The sequence below is a fragment of the Glycine soja genome, chromosome 19 (genome assembly GCF_004193775.1).
Source record: "Glycine soja cultivar W05 chromosome 19, ASM419377v2, whole genome shotgun sequence".
Lineage (NCBI taxonomy): Eukaryota > Viridiplantae > Streptophyta > Magnoliopsida > Fabales > Fabaceae > Glycine > Glycine soja.
In genome coordinates, this window is record NC_041020.1 from 44403917 (window position 1) to 44416312 (window position 12396).

The 12396-nt window shown below is 32.5% G+C and overlaps 1 protein-coding gene across 1 annotated transcript; it reads left to right on the plus strand.

Annotated features, from left to right (window-relative positions):
* Window positions 1-2925: 2925 nt before the first annotated feature.
* Window positions 2926-11887, plus strand: LOC114400874 (WD repeat-containing protein 3-like). Its single transcript, XM_028363533.1, has 12 exons — window positions 2926-3224; window positions 3310-3525; window positions 4080-5207; window positions 5970-6092; window positions 7169-7350; window positions 7459-7690; window positions 7850-8059; window positions 8699-8827; window positions 10041-10109; window positions 10535-10657; window positions 11128-11178; window positions 11256-11887. The coding sequence occupies exons 1-12, from the start codon at window positions 2991-2993 to the stop codon at window positions 11391-11393; spliced, it is 2835 nt and encodes a 944-aa protein (XP_028219334.1). The 5' UTR covers window positions 2926-2990; the 3' UTR covers window positions 11394-11887.
* The last annotated feature ends 509 nt before the right edge of the window (window positions 11888-12396 follow it).

Below are 12396 nucleotides of genomic sequence, written 5' to 3' on the forward strand. Positions count from 1 at the left end.
GCTGTACCAGGTAGAAGTAGATCCACCTCCTCGTCACCAGCAGATGAAGCTCGCAACCGGCTACCCCTCATGTGTGAGCCAACAACAACACTGTCATCATCTGCTCCTCGAGGAACTAGAACAAGGCCTTGTGGATAGGATACTTCATCCTCCAGAGGGTCTACCAAATCATTATTAGCATAGCAAAGTTTTTAAACGGATCAGTTCATGTTTATAAGTTGTACTAGAAAAAGCAATAATATAAGTCAATAAAGGAGACAAAAGATTCACCTTCCTCTGCAAGCATTGCTAATCCATCCACACTTCTACTTTGGTTGTGTGAAACGAGAGAACGCAGATGCTGGGGAGCTCGATAGTGAACACTTAGAAGAAGGCTGTAGTCCATGATGTGCTGTGCTTCCAAAAATTTGCTGTCTGTTTCAATCTGCCTGCATAAAAGTATAAGAGGAAATATTCAGTTTTTTGCAGTGCATTAGAAAAAATATGGCTTATATTTTATCAGGCTGCAAGCTTGAGATATATCATGTCAATTAACACTAATATTCATAAGCTTGAAGAAATGTATGCATCTTAAATTTTTTGGAGCAAACTTCATAAAAAAAAAAAAAAAAAATCGGCATCAAAACAACCATTAGGTTTCACTACTTTTAATAACAGCATATTTTATTGGGGGTGGGGCATTATCTCTAGGCAAATATTTGCTTATTCATAGAATAGTACAGTGTCAAAATAAGATCCAAGGGCTTTGCTGCATACTTCAGAAACCAGGAATATACTAAACAAAAAGATCATTCAGTTCCTGCTGATAGTTGCATCAATTTTGTCTCTTATGATGGTAATATGAAGCTTTTTTCATATTTTATGTACCTACTAATAGTTTTATTTTTTTAAAATAAAAAATATACTAAACATAAATAATTTGACACCATTATTTTATTCATTAATAAATGACATTCTTTGTAATATGTCTATTACTATTCGTTGTTACAAACCTTGTTAGTGGTGTTATATGCATGTTTTCATGTTAATGATGATAAGCACTAGATATTGTCAAGTTAGTATTGTGTTAACTTGTGGGATATGCATCGTGTGATCAAGTTAGTGGCCCCCCTTAAGGTAGTGTAATTTGTGGATTGTTTGAAGAGCGGAGGCATTTTTCAAAAATGTTTTGCTGCAATTAGAAGTTGAGACTATGTTCAAGTATTTTCTTAGACAAAGGGTCTTGCAAGTTGCAAGCATACTATTAGGACATATACTCTCTAGTCAATATATACCCCGCAAGTTGTGTTAGTTTAAATCAAACTTACAAGTTATGTTTTGTTAGTTTGAATTATTTTGGATTGTGGTCTCTTAAATTAAGAACCAGTATTTATGGAATTTTCACTAAGTCAATCAATATTACTGATAGAATACCAAATTGATCACATCTATTGATCACATCTTTATTCTCATGTAAGTTACATTTTAACCCCTTCAATTAGTTACATATCAATAAGAACATAAACAACACTCAATAAATACTAGATTAAAATGTACCTCTTAAATATTGATGTTACCTTAAAATATAAATGATTTGAATGAAAAGAATAATTGATTTTGATGTTGAATACTTACTTGGTGTCAAAATGAATAAAATAAAATACAAAACGAAGAAGGAAGAGACCAATAATCAGACAAAACAAGACCAGACGATTAATAAAACAAAACCAACCTGTTTGGTGACATCTCATGATCAATTTGTATTTAGCTTAGTACATGTTTTATCCCAAAATCTATTATTGTAATTAATTTAAGTACACATTTTAATTACGCTTAACAATTCAAAATAAACGAGTACTAGAAAAACCATTATTATATCATTTGTTAAGTTGCAAATATGGTTTAAATTTCATATTATATATTCAAACATGATTGATAATTTAAAACCACATATATAATAATGACCAATAGCCCATTTAAAAGCACATTATGCAATTAAAAATCACTTATGTTAAACACAATGGAAGTGAAAGCAGCAATAGTTAACTCTCTTTCTTTTTGGCATTAACAATGGTTAACTTTTATTTGGACATGGAACATCACATCCATTACCTTTCCATACTTTGTGTTCAGAGTACTTCACTTAATTTCTTTTGTAGTATTAGACTTTGACGGTATTTATTGGAACGGGAGACTTTGAATAATCTTTTCCATCCTTGGATTATGTATGGAAAGATAAAAATAAAATGACTACAATTTTGGAAACCACTTTTAAAGTCTCCAAGATTGAATGGTCGAAATTGATGGAGCAAATTTTCCATTCTTTTAAGTGATGTATCTAAAGTTATCTTATGATTCCTTATTAATACTCTTTTTATCACAATTGACACATTCCAAAATAATAATTACTCATATATCTTGTATAAATTATTATAAACTCTTCGATATCTATCTTTCTACCGAATAAGAAAAAGATGTTTAAGATTATAATTATTTTTAATTCAATTTTTAAATTTGTGCATATATATAAAAATAAAAATGCTATGAGCAAAGGTTTCACCGAATATGTTTAAATGAACATTATTAAAATTAATTTTTAATAAATTTGATTTTAAAATTATGTGAGTCATGCTGATATGATTTTATTATAAATTCAAATTAGAAATAAAATTTAGTATAAATTTCTTATTCAACTTAAAATTTATTCAAAATTATTTTAATTCATCATAAATTTCGCACCCAAAATTAATTATAAAATCCTGTAATGTAAAATCAAATAAGTAAAACAGAACATGCACTTAGTTTAAGTGTATATATATATATATATATATTTATTTATTTATTTATTTTATTTTTTTTAAGTTTGAAACTCAACTACTAGTTTGGGCAGGCCCAAGTTTTCGCAGGCTCAACATAAAAAAAAATTAAAAAAAGAGAAAAGAAAAGAAGAACCTCGTATCATAAACCCTGCCCTTAAACCTCTCGACTCTGATAGAGTCACCGCAGCAACAATGGTGAAGGCCTACCTCCGATACGAGCCGGCGGTGTCGTTTGGGGTGATAGCGTCGGTGGATTCCAACATTTCATACGACAGCTCCGGCAAACACCTCCTCTCTCCGGCACTCGAGAAAATTGGCGTCTGGCACGTGCGGCAGGGCCTCTGCACCAAAACCCTAACTCCTTCCTCTTCGTCGCGCGGTCCTTCTCCCTCCGTCACCTCCATTGCCTCCTCCCCTTCCTCCCTGGTAATTTTCGCCATCACCATCGAATCTCGATTGTGTAAACGTGAATTTGCGATTTCCTTAAACGGTTTTTATGGTTGCGTTGCAGATTGCTGGTGGTTACGGTGATGGTAGCATAAGGATTTGGGACTCCGATAAAGGAACGTGCGAGACTACGTTGAATGGACACAAGGGAGCTGTCACTACTCTTCGTTACAACAAGGCTGGCTCCTTGCTCGCCTCTGGTAGCAAGGATAATGATGTCATTTTGTGGGATGTGGTTGGCGAGACTGGGCTCTTTCGCCTTCGCGGCCACCGCGATCAGGTTTGGTTCTCTGCTGTTAAAACTTCCAGTTGAAGTTGAACTTCTGATATTGGTTATATATTTGGTTAATGTAGGTTAGCTCCTTTTGGATAGTAGGTAGATTATTTTGTCATTGGATTGGCCGAAATTCATAATAAACACTTGTAGGAGAAGAACATAAAAAGCAAAATGAATCAAACTTCATTCATAAGTGAAAATGAACTTATGCGCCTCAACCTTTAGAGAAGTTAGATGGGAGAGTTTATATAAGAGTTGAAGTGGGAGAAATTTAATACAATTTACCTTCTTATTTTCTTCTTCCTGTGTGAATTCTAAATTGAGAAGTTTATCGTCCTTAAAAGAGTTGTATAGTATCTGAATAAGTGAATAAGGGGATAATGGAAGGATTTGTGATAATATATTATCTACTTCATTTTATTCTAAAATTTCTTAGATTATAGAATAATAACATTTACCTGAAATGAGACAGTTACTTTTCCTTTCCCTCCAAAACCCTCTGTCTCAAACATAGCTTGAGAATTTTTCTATATGTATTTCTCATTCATTTGTGGCAGGTGACTGATGTTGTTTTCATGAGTTCTGGGAAAAAGCTTGTTAGTTCCTCCAAAGACAAGTTCTTGAGAGTGTGGGATATTGATACCCAGCACTGTATGCAAATTGTTGGTGGCCATCATAGTGAAATATGGTCCCTAGATGTTGATCTGGATGAAAGATATCTGGTCACTGGTTCTGCGGATAATGAACTTCGTTTTTATGCCATCAAGCATGAGTCTGTGGATGGGGAGTCTGTAAATGGCGGTGAAGAATCTTCTGTTCAAAACAAATGGGAAGTGTTGAGGCATTTTGGTGAAATTCAGCGGCAAAGTAAGGATAGAGTTGCAACGGTCCAGTTCAACAAGTCTGGAAGTCTGCTAGCTTGCCAAGTTGCTGGAAAGACGGTAGAAATATACCGCATATTGGATGATGCTGAAGCAAAGCGCAAAGCAAAACGAAGGGTTCACCGTAAGAAAGAGAAGAAACATAGTAAAGAAGCTTTGGAAGGAATAGAAAATGGAGACAGGAATAATGAGAACAAAGGAGACGATTCTTCTGTCACTCATGGGCCCATGGAAACAAGTAACCCCACAGTTACTGTGGCTGATGTTTTTAAGCTGTTGCATACTATCAGAGCTGGCAAAAAGATATGCTCTATTTCTTTCTGTCCAGTCACTCCGAAGAATTCACTGGCTAGTTTAGCGTTGTCCCTGAACAATAATCTACTTGAGTTTTACTCCATTGAACAAGGGGAAACCAAGAAAACACTTGCTATTGATCTCCAAGGGCACCGTTCTGATGTTAGAAGTGTCACGCTTAGTTCAGACAACACTTTTCTGATGTCAACCAGTCACAATGCTATAAAGATTTGGAACCCAAGTACTGGCTCTTGCCTAAGGACCATTGATTCTGGGTATGGACTGTGCAGTTTAATTCTTCCCACCAACAAGTATGGACTTGTTGGAACTAAAGATGGAACCATAGAAATTATTGACATTGGAAGTGGTACTTGTGTTGAAGTAATGGAAGCTCATGGTGGTTCCGTTCGCTCAATTGCTGCCCTTCCACATAAAAATGGTTTTGTCACAGGAAGTGCAGATCATGATGTGAAGTTTTGGGAGTACCAAATTAAGCAAAAACCCGGTCAAGTGTGTCCTTCATATCATTCACTTTTTTTTTCTTAATGAAGAAAATTGTTTGTTTTTAGAAAATACTCAAATTTTTAACATTTTGTTTTCTTTTACACTGCACATAAAGCATAGGTAAGAATCTAGAAGTCATTTTGTTTATTTGAATAGAAAAAAGTCATTTTGTTTATAATGATGCAATATTTCATTGAGAAACTTATCTGTATTAGTCTTTCTGTTTTATATTTAATTCATATAATCAATTTATAAACAGTAAACACAACTGTTTGCATGTACATATATAGGTTGAAGCTACTGAACACTAATAACAATGGAGATGAACACATTAGATCACAACAAATATAAGAAATTTAAACTAATAATATTTCACATTTTGGCTCTCATACTAAATTTATCACTAAATTAGCTTGAACTAACATTATAACAATTAGTAGAGAAATTAAATCAAAATTTCTCTCTTTTCTTCTACTTAAATGCACTTAACCTACTTCCTCTCTAATAAATTTCTTTTTTGGGGGTCCTACATTAGAAAGGTGACAGAACATTCTTTTTAATGTTTAAACTGGCAATGTTCTTGCTTTCTCCAATTCTTTTTTCTTTTTTCCCTGAATTTATATGCATGTACTCCCCCACCCTCTTTTGCAATCTCTTTTGCTTTATTTATATGTCCTCTAATTAGTTCCAATTTAGTGCCTGTCAAATCATCTCAGAGAAATGATTATATCAATATCTTATTTAATAACTTTATTTGTTCTGTTTCAGGCTGCTAAGCAACTCACAGTGTCAAATGTCAGTACCATGAAAATGAATGATGATGCTCTTGTGGTTGCAATTAGCCCTGATGCTAAATATATTGCTGTTGCTCTCTTGGATAGTACTGTGAAGGTTAGATGCCTTAATTTTGTCTCTGAGTTCATAATCTTTGGTTTCCAAAAACAAAAATAAACTTGCAAGTTTCACTTTGTTTATTGTCATTTTTCGTTTCACCTCAAAAATGCATATTCACAGAGCATAAATTCTTTACCATATCTTGGGCGATCTGGGAACTTTAGCATTATTTCTATATGAGCACAAACATTGGGAGACTGGACACACACATATACACAGAGAGACTCGACATGAAAAAGGAGTAACATAAAAGATCTAAATTGATAATCATATCAATATTCTTGTATATTCACTTTTCCCCCCATGATAATTAACCTCATAAAAGAATATCAAGACATTAATTTACTGGATATAATGAGGCATTTTTTTCAATATTTTATTTTAGGCTTAAATATATTTTTAGTCCCGGTAAAATTAGCAAGTTTTTGATTTTAGTCCTCATTAAAAAATTTCTTTGATTTTGTTTCCTCTAAAAGTTGAAATTTTATTTTTGTCCCTACTATTATGTGACACTCATTAACTGCTTATGTGTTTAGCGGAAGGTCAAGTGACCATCCTAGGTAACACTAGTGTCTATAATCAACATGTGATGCCTCAAAAACTTTCTAGATCTCTAAAATAAATGCTATTTATCTAGTATCTACCTTAAAATAGACTTTAGGGACTAAATAGTTATTTCAGATTTTTGAGGGATTAAATCCAAAGAAAAATATTTTACAGGGACCAAAACCAAAATTTGCTCATTTTATAGGGACTGAAAACAATAATTTTAAATTTTAGAGGGATTAAATCCAAAAAAAAAAATTACAGGGACCAAAATGAAACACACTCATTTTTATAGGGGCTAAAAACATTTTTAAGCCTTTATTTTATATTCGAAGCTGACTTTTATAAAAATTAAAAAATGTATTTTTTTAATAATATTAGCCTGTGTACATCCACATGGAGGTGTCAGTTCAAGTGTTTGAATTGACGATTTTGCACTATGAGCTTGTGGTCACTCATGTTTATGCATTAGCCCTATTTTACTATTTCAAGCATTTTTTTTCATTATAATTTCATTCATTTTTCAGGTTCACTTTGCAGACACATTCAAATTCTTCCTTTCATTATATGGCCACAAGCTGCCTGTTCTGTGTATGGATATCTCATCAGATGGAGATTTAATTGTAACCGGCTCTGCAGATAAAAATATAAAGATCTGGGGTTTGGACTTTGGTGACTGTCATAAATCCATCTTTGCGCATGCTGACAGGTATATAATCTGTTTCTCTTGATAGTTGTAACTTTCTTTATTTCTTTTCTTCATTGGGGAACTTGGATGAATCTGTATTTGAAGTATCTAATGCGATTTATGTGGCAGTGTTATGGCAGTGCAATTTGTTCCCAAGACACATTATGTGTTCAGTGTTGGGAAAGATCGCCTAGTAAAATATTGGGATGCCGATAAATTTGAGCTGCTCTTGACACTTGAAGGACATCATGCTGATATTTGGTGTCTTGCAGTCAGTAATCGTGGTGATTTTATTGTCACTGGATCTCATGATCGTTCTATCCGCCTCTGGGATCGCACTGAAGAGCAGTTTTTCATTGAGGTATACACAACATGTATGAGATGGCTGCACTTGTTAAATGCAGGACAAAGGAACAATTCCTCTAATTACAAATTTATAACAGGAATACTTTTGATAGGATGTTGTTCTTCGTAGATTAAATTTACTTCATTGAAATAAGATAGACCATTTCAATTGCAGGAAGAAAAGGAGAAAAGGTTGGAGGAAATGTTTGAGGCTGATATTGACAATGCATTTGAAAACAAGTATGTGTCAAAGGAAGAAATACCAGAAGAGGGAGCTGTGGCTTTAGCTGGGAAACAAACCCAGGAAACCCTTTCTGCAACTGACTTAATTATTGAGAGATTAGACATTGCAGAAGCTGAAGAAAAGCGTATTGCAGAACATCAGGTTTACAATTTTTTTCCCTCTTAGATGGCAACTGTCATCTGAACTGATGCTTTATCTCAAAAGTGAATCTGGAAAACTTGTTTGCTTAGTTAGATACATATATACAATAGATGGGTACCCATGCATAAACACATGTATTTTTAAACAAGTATGCTAGCCTCTGGTTGAACTTTAATAACTTGACCACCAGAAGTCGTTCCATAATATAATGCACTTGCTTTTATCCATGAATGCCAAGCAAATTGTTCCGTTAAGCAATGTGAAGCCTGTGGACTTTTACCAAGTTATTTGTGTTAATCTCAATCAGTTTTCCAGACAAGAATCTCCTCTCTTGATTTCCACAAGTAATTATCAAATTATATGTACAAGTAAACAACTTTAGCCTTGGAAATATACATACAACAACTCCAATAAAAGCCTTATCCCACTAGGTAGGGCCAGTTACATGGATGACATTACACCCTTGGGTTCTATCAAAACCTAGAATTTCAATAAATCCAGTTAATATTGATGATTACAGCAAATATGTTCAATTCATCTTGAGTGTGACAGGTAACAGAAAGTGATAAGGAAGACTGACCTGTAGCTTTTATTTAATAATGCCTAATGTTGTTGCTAATTATTTGATTTTGCATTCAGGAGGAGAAAAATAACAGAAATGTTGCTGTTTTCCAAGCAAATCCGCTTATGAATGGGCTTTCACCTTCTGACTATGTTCTAAGTGCATTTTCAGATGTTCACTCCAATGATTTGGAGCAAACATTATTGGTATGGCTGGGACTTGCAATTTTATTCTATGTTCTCATGCATAATAAGGCACTTCAGACTTTGGGCACAGTTTATTTTTCATTGTTATCAAGTTAATCTCATTTCTAAATCATTCCTATGAATAAGCACTGACCTACGATGAAAGTTAGTTAATTTAGTTTTTCATGTCTCATTTATCATCTGTTAGTTTTTACTTCTTAGTTCCATTTACCTTTATATGCAACCATTTATGCAGAAAGTTAATTAAATTTTGACCTTTTCTATGGTACTTTGACTTGATTAAATTTTCTCATCAACTCTAGTTGGTTTAATATATTTTTTCCTGGAGCATAATGATATTTCTGCTTCTCATATCTGGCTTATAAGTTATAAGCTTGTATAGAGGCAAACAAGTGGCTCGAGGGCCCGTTTTGATAAAATAAACAGCATGATTAAAGATTTATTGAATAAGTACATATTATGGAAGCACTTGTGTGTATGTTGTTTTGTAATCGTTGAGGAAATAAGCTTAAACTGTTTTCATATAAGATATAAGCTATTTTCATAAGCTATCCTATAGTGTTTATTGAAATAAGTTGTCATAAGATAAGTTCAAATAAGCTCTTTCAAACAAATACCAAATATATTTTCTTTCATCTAATCAAAATTATATTAAACATATTATTAAACTTGTGACTAGTTATACATTTTAGTTCATGTCTTGGGATAGTTTGCATCAGGTTATAGGTTCAAACCTCATTGTCACCATTATAACAAAACAAAGTTCACGGGTTCTTTATTTTAAAAAATTAAATTAAATTGATATAAATTTATGGTAGTTCTTTTAGTTTATTGTTTTTACTATTTTTTGTGAAAGTTAAAGTGTTCAACACAAAAACAGTATATTTAACATTTATTACAAAACTCACTGATTAAAAGTTAGGAATTCTATCAAAATAATACTTGTTTATATAATATTTTGTGAGCTATAATTTGTATGGCTTACAGAAGAGCATCAGTGCATCTGGTGTTAGTGGAATGACCATAGGTGTAAGTAGTTTGTCTTCCTTTTTATACTCAGACCCAAAATGTAAAATTCAAGGATATAAAGAAAGATTAGCTATACTTGACTATTTTCATGTAGAAGTGGCAAAAGTACGACCACTAGAAAATGGTAGCTAACTTTTTTTTAATTGTAAACATTATGTCTAATTTGTACCATTCCTTTATGCAGGCTTTACCATTTTCAGATGCTTTGAAGCTTCTGTCGTACTTGAAAGACTGGACTTCATACTCTGATAAGGTTACTCTGTCTGCCTCGTAAAAATTTGATAGTTTTTTAAAATATTGTTGTGAATATATCTCCTTTTCTTTTGCTGCTTGGTCTGCAAAAATCTTATACTCGTTCTCTTTGTAATCCTTTACTTCTAATAAAAAGTTGTTTCAAAAACAAAAGTTGTATGCACATAATTTCTCATGTACTGAAGTAAGTTGTATTTGTTAATCTCTTGTAGGCTCCTTTTCCTTATTATCACCCCTTTATCCCACATATATTTATATGTCCTTTGTATCCTAATTACCAAGCAGGATATATTTATGACAAATTACATTATCAGACATAATAATGATGATGATAATTAACTTATCAGTAACAGATGTATAGAAATTTACTTAAAAGTCAGATTTTTCCACTAGATATGAGTATTTATGTTTTCCTGATAATTGCAGGTTGAGCTTGTTTGCAGAATAGGTACGCTGCTGTTGCAGACACATTACAACCAGCTTCTTACCACGCCAGCTGCCCGACCTATCTTGACTGTTTTCAGTGACATTTTTCATGAAAGGGTCAAGGTAAATATGCTAGTGTTTCTTTTATGTTTTTCTAAATGATTATGAAGCTTTGTCATGTTTGGTACATTAAAACTTTGCTCCAGAAAGCAGGTTCTAGACTTAAAATAGGTGTTTAATATAATTATCCTAAAATCCCTGGTGTCTTGGATTAATTAATAAATTATTTAGGTGTAACATGTTCGTGAGTGTGGTCTATCTGGAGAAATTGATGATACTTTCTTTGGTTGCTACTTTGTTATCAATTTGAACTAGTAGGTTGCTGGATAATTTTTAAATTTAATATATCATGTCACTACTATTCAGCTTTTACTTTAGTGCTTGAGAATATTTTCTTCCAATTAGGCAATTAGTCCTACTCAAAGGATTTATATTTTTAAATTAAATATTTGTTATTCCATTATTTTCAGTATAAATAACTGATAAACTTGACTGTATCATATTGACAATTTGGTTTCTGAACCTTGTGCCAGGGATGGAAAGACATCTTTGGTTTTAACCTTGCCGCCATGGATCATATTCAGGTTTGTATCAAAGTTTCTGCAGAACTGTTACTAACCATTGATAGACACACTGATTCAATTTTGAAATGATCTTTCAGCAAATGATGGCTTCAAGATCAGATGCTCTTTTTCATGATGCAAGATCAAAACTGCTAGAGATACGTGCTCGACAATCCAAACGTTTAGAAGAAAGGTCTGATACTGGGGAAGTGAAACGGAAGAAGAAGAAGACATAAAGTATCGTGTATATTTGGACGTGGTTATGAACTAGATTATGTTAATGACATGAGTATTCAATCACGGTGGAGAAATTTGCCTCGACTGGAAGTGATTGATGAAGCAACTGCAGAATCAGAGCAAAGTTGTCATAATATCACCTTCAACGAATAGAAAATGACGAGTAGAGTTTGGATCACCAGAAAAGGCTTTATGACCTTGTCAACGCGATTCCTTTTACCAGATAATTTTGCTGTTTTAATCTGCGGCTTATTATATCTTTTGATGTCAAGATGACATCATTTGAAAAGTGAGCTTTTTCACAGTATACGATTTTACTGATGTGGGTAGATCAGAAAAGGTCCTTACTTTTTTATGTTGTAATCTGTGTAACATTAGAAATTTTACATAAGTTTAATACATTATACAACTTTCTCTCATAATTTATTCACCTTGTCGGTGAGTAAAATTCTCCCCATGTAATGTTAGTGCATGCTCGTATTTCAAGTTTTCTCCTCTGTCTCCCCTAATGGATGAATTTGATAAATAATATACTAGGGTGGCTATAAGGAAGAATATGATTGCAGATAAATAAAATTGATTTAATGGTAAAATTTGTCCTATTATTTTGTTCATTTCATCAAATCGATTTTCTTATTTTTTAATTTATTATCTGAGTCTTTTTATATTTTAAAATTTATTATCTTAATCTCAAGTGTTGATTTTAACTGATGACAATTAAATTTTAAATGTTAATTAGATTAAAAAGTTAATTAATATTTTAAAAAAATTAAAAACTAAATAAAATACTTAAGAAATGAGTAAAATCATAATCTTCAGAGTGTACACTCCTTTATCATTATATTTACATGACCATTTGAATGTTTAGTGTAAAATATATTATTAATATAAGTTTATGCGAAAATATTTTAAAATTCAAAATTTTATTTTTTTAATTTGTTTAATTTTTATAATCTTATATATTATCTTTTAAAATATAATACAAGATTAAATTTTATTTTC

Bases quoted from the DNA above. Each gene is read 5' to 3' on its own strand.
- LOC114400874 (XM_028363533.1), top strand. From the start codon at position 2,991: ATGGTGAAGGCCTACCTCCGATACGAGCCGGCGGTGTCGTTTGGGGTG. The intron at 7,351-7,458 runs GTATATAATCTG...TTTATGTGGCAG, and splicing joins ATCTTTGCGCATGCTGACAG to TGTTATGGCAGTGCAATTTG. The intron at 8,060-8,698 runs GTTTACAATTTT...TTTTGCATTCAG, and splicing joins AGCGTATTGCAGAACATCAG to GAGGAGAAAAATAACAGAAA.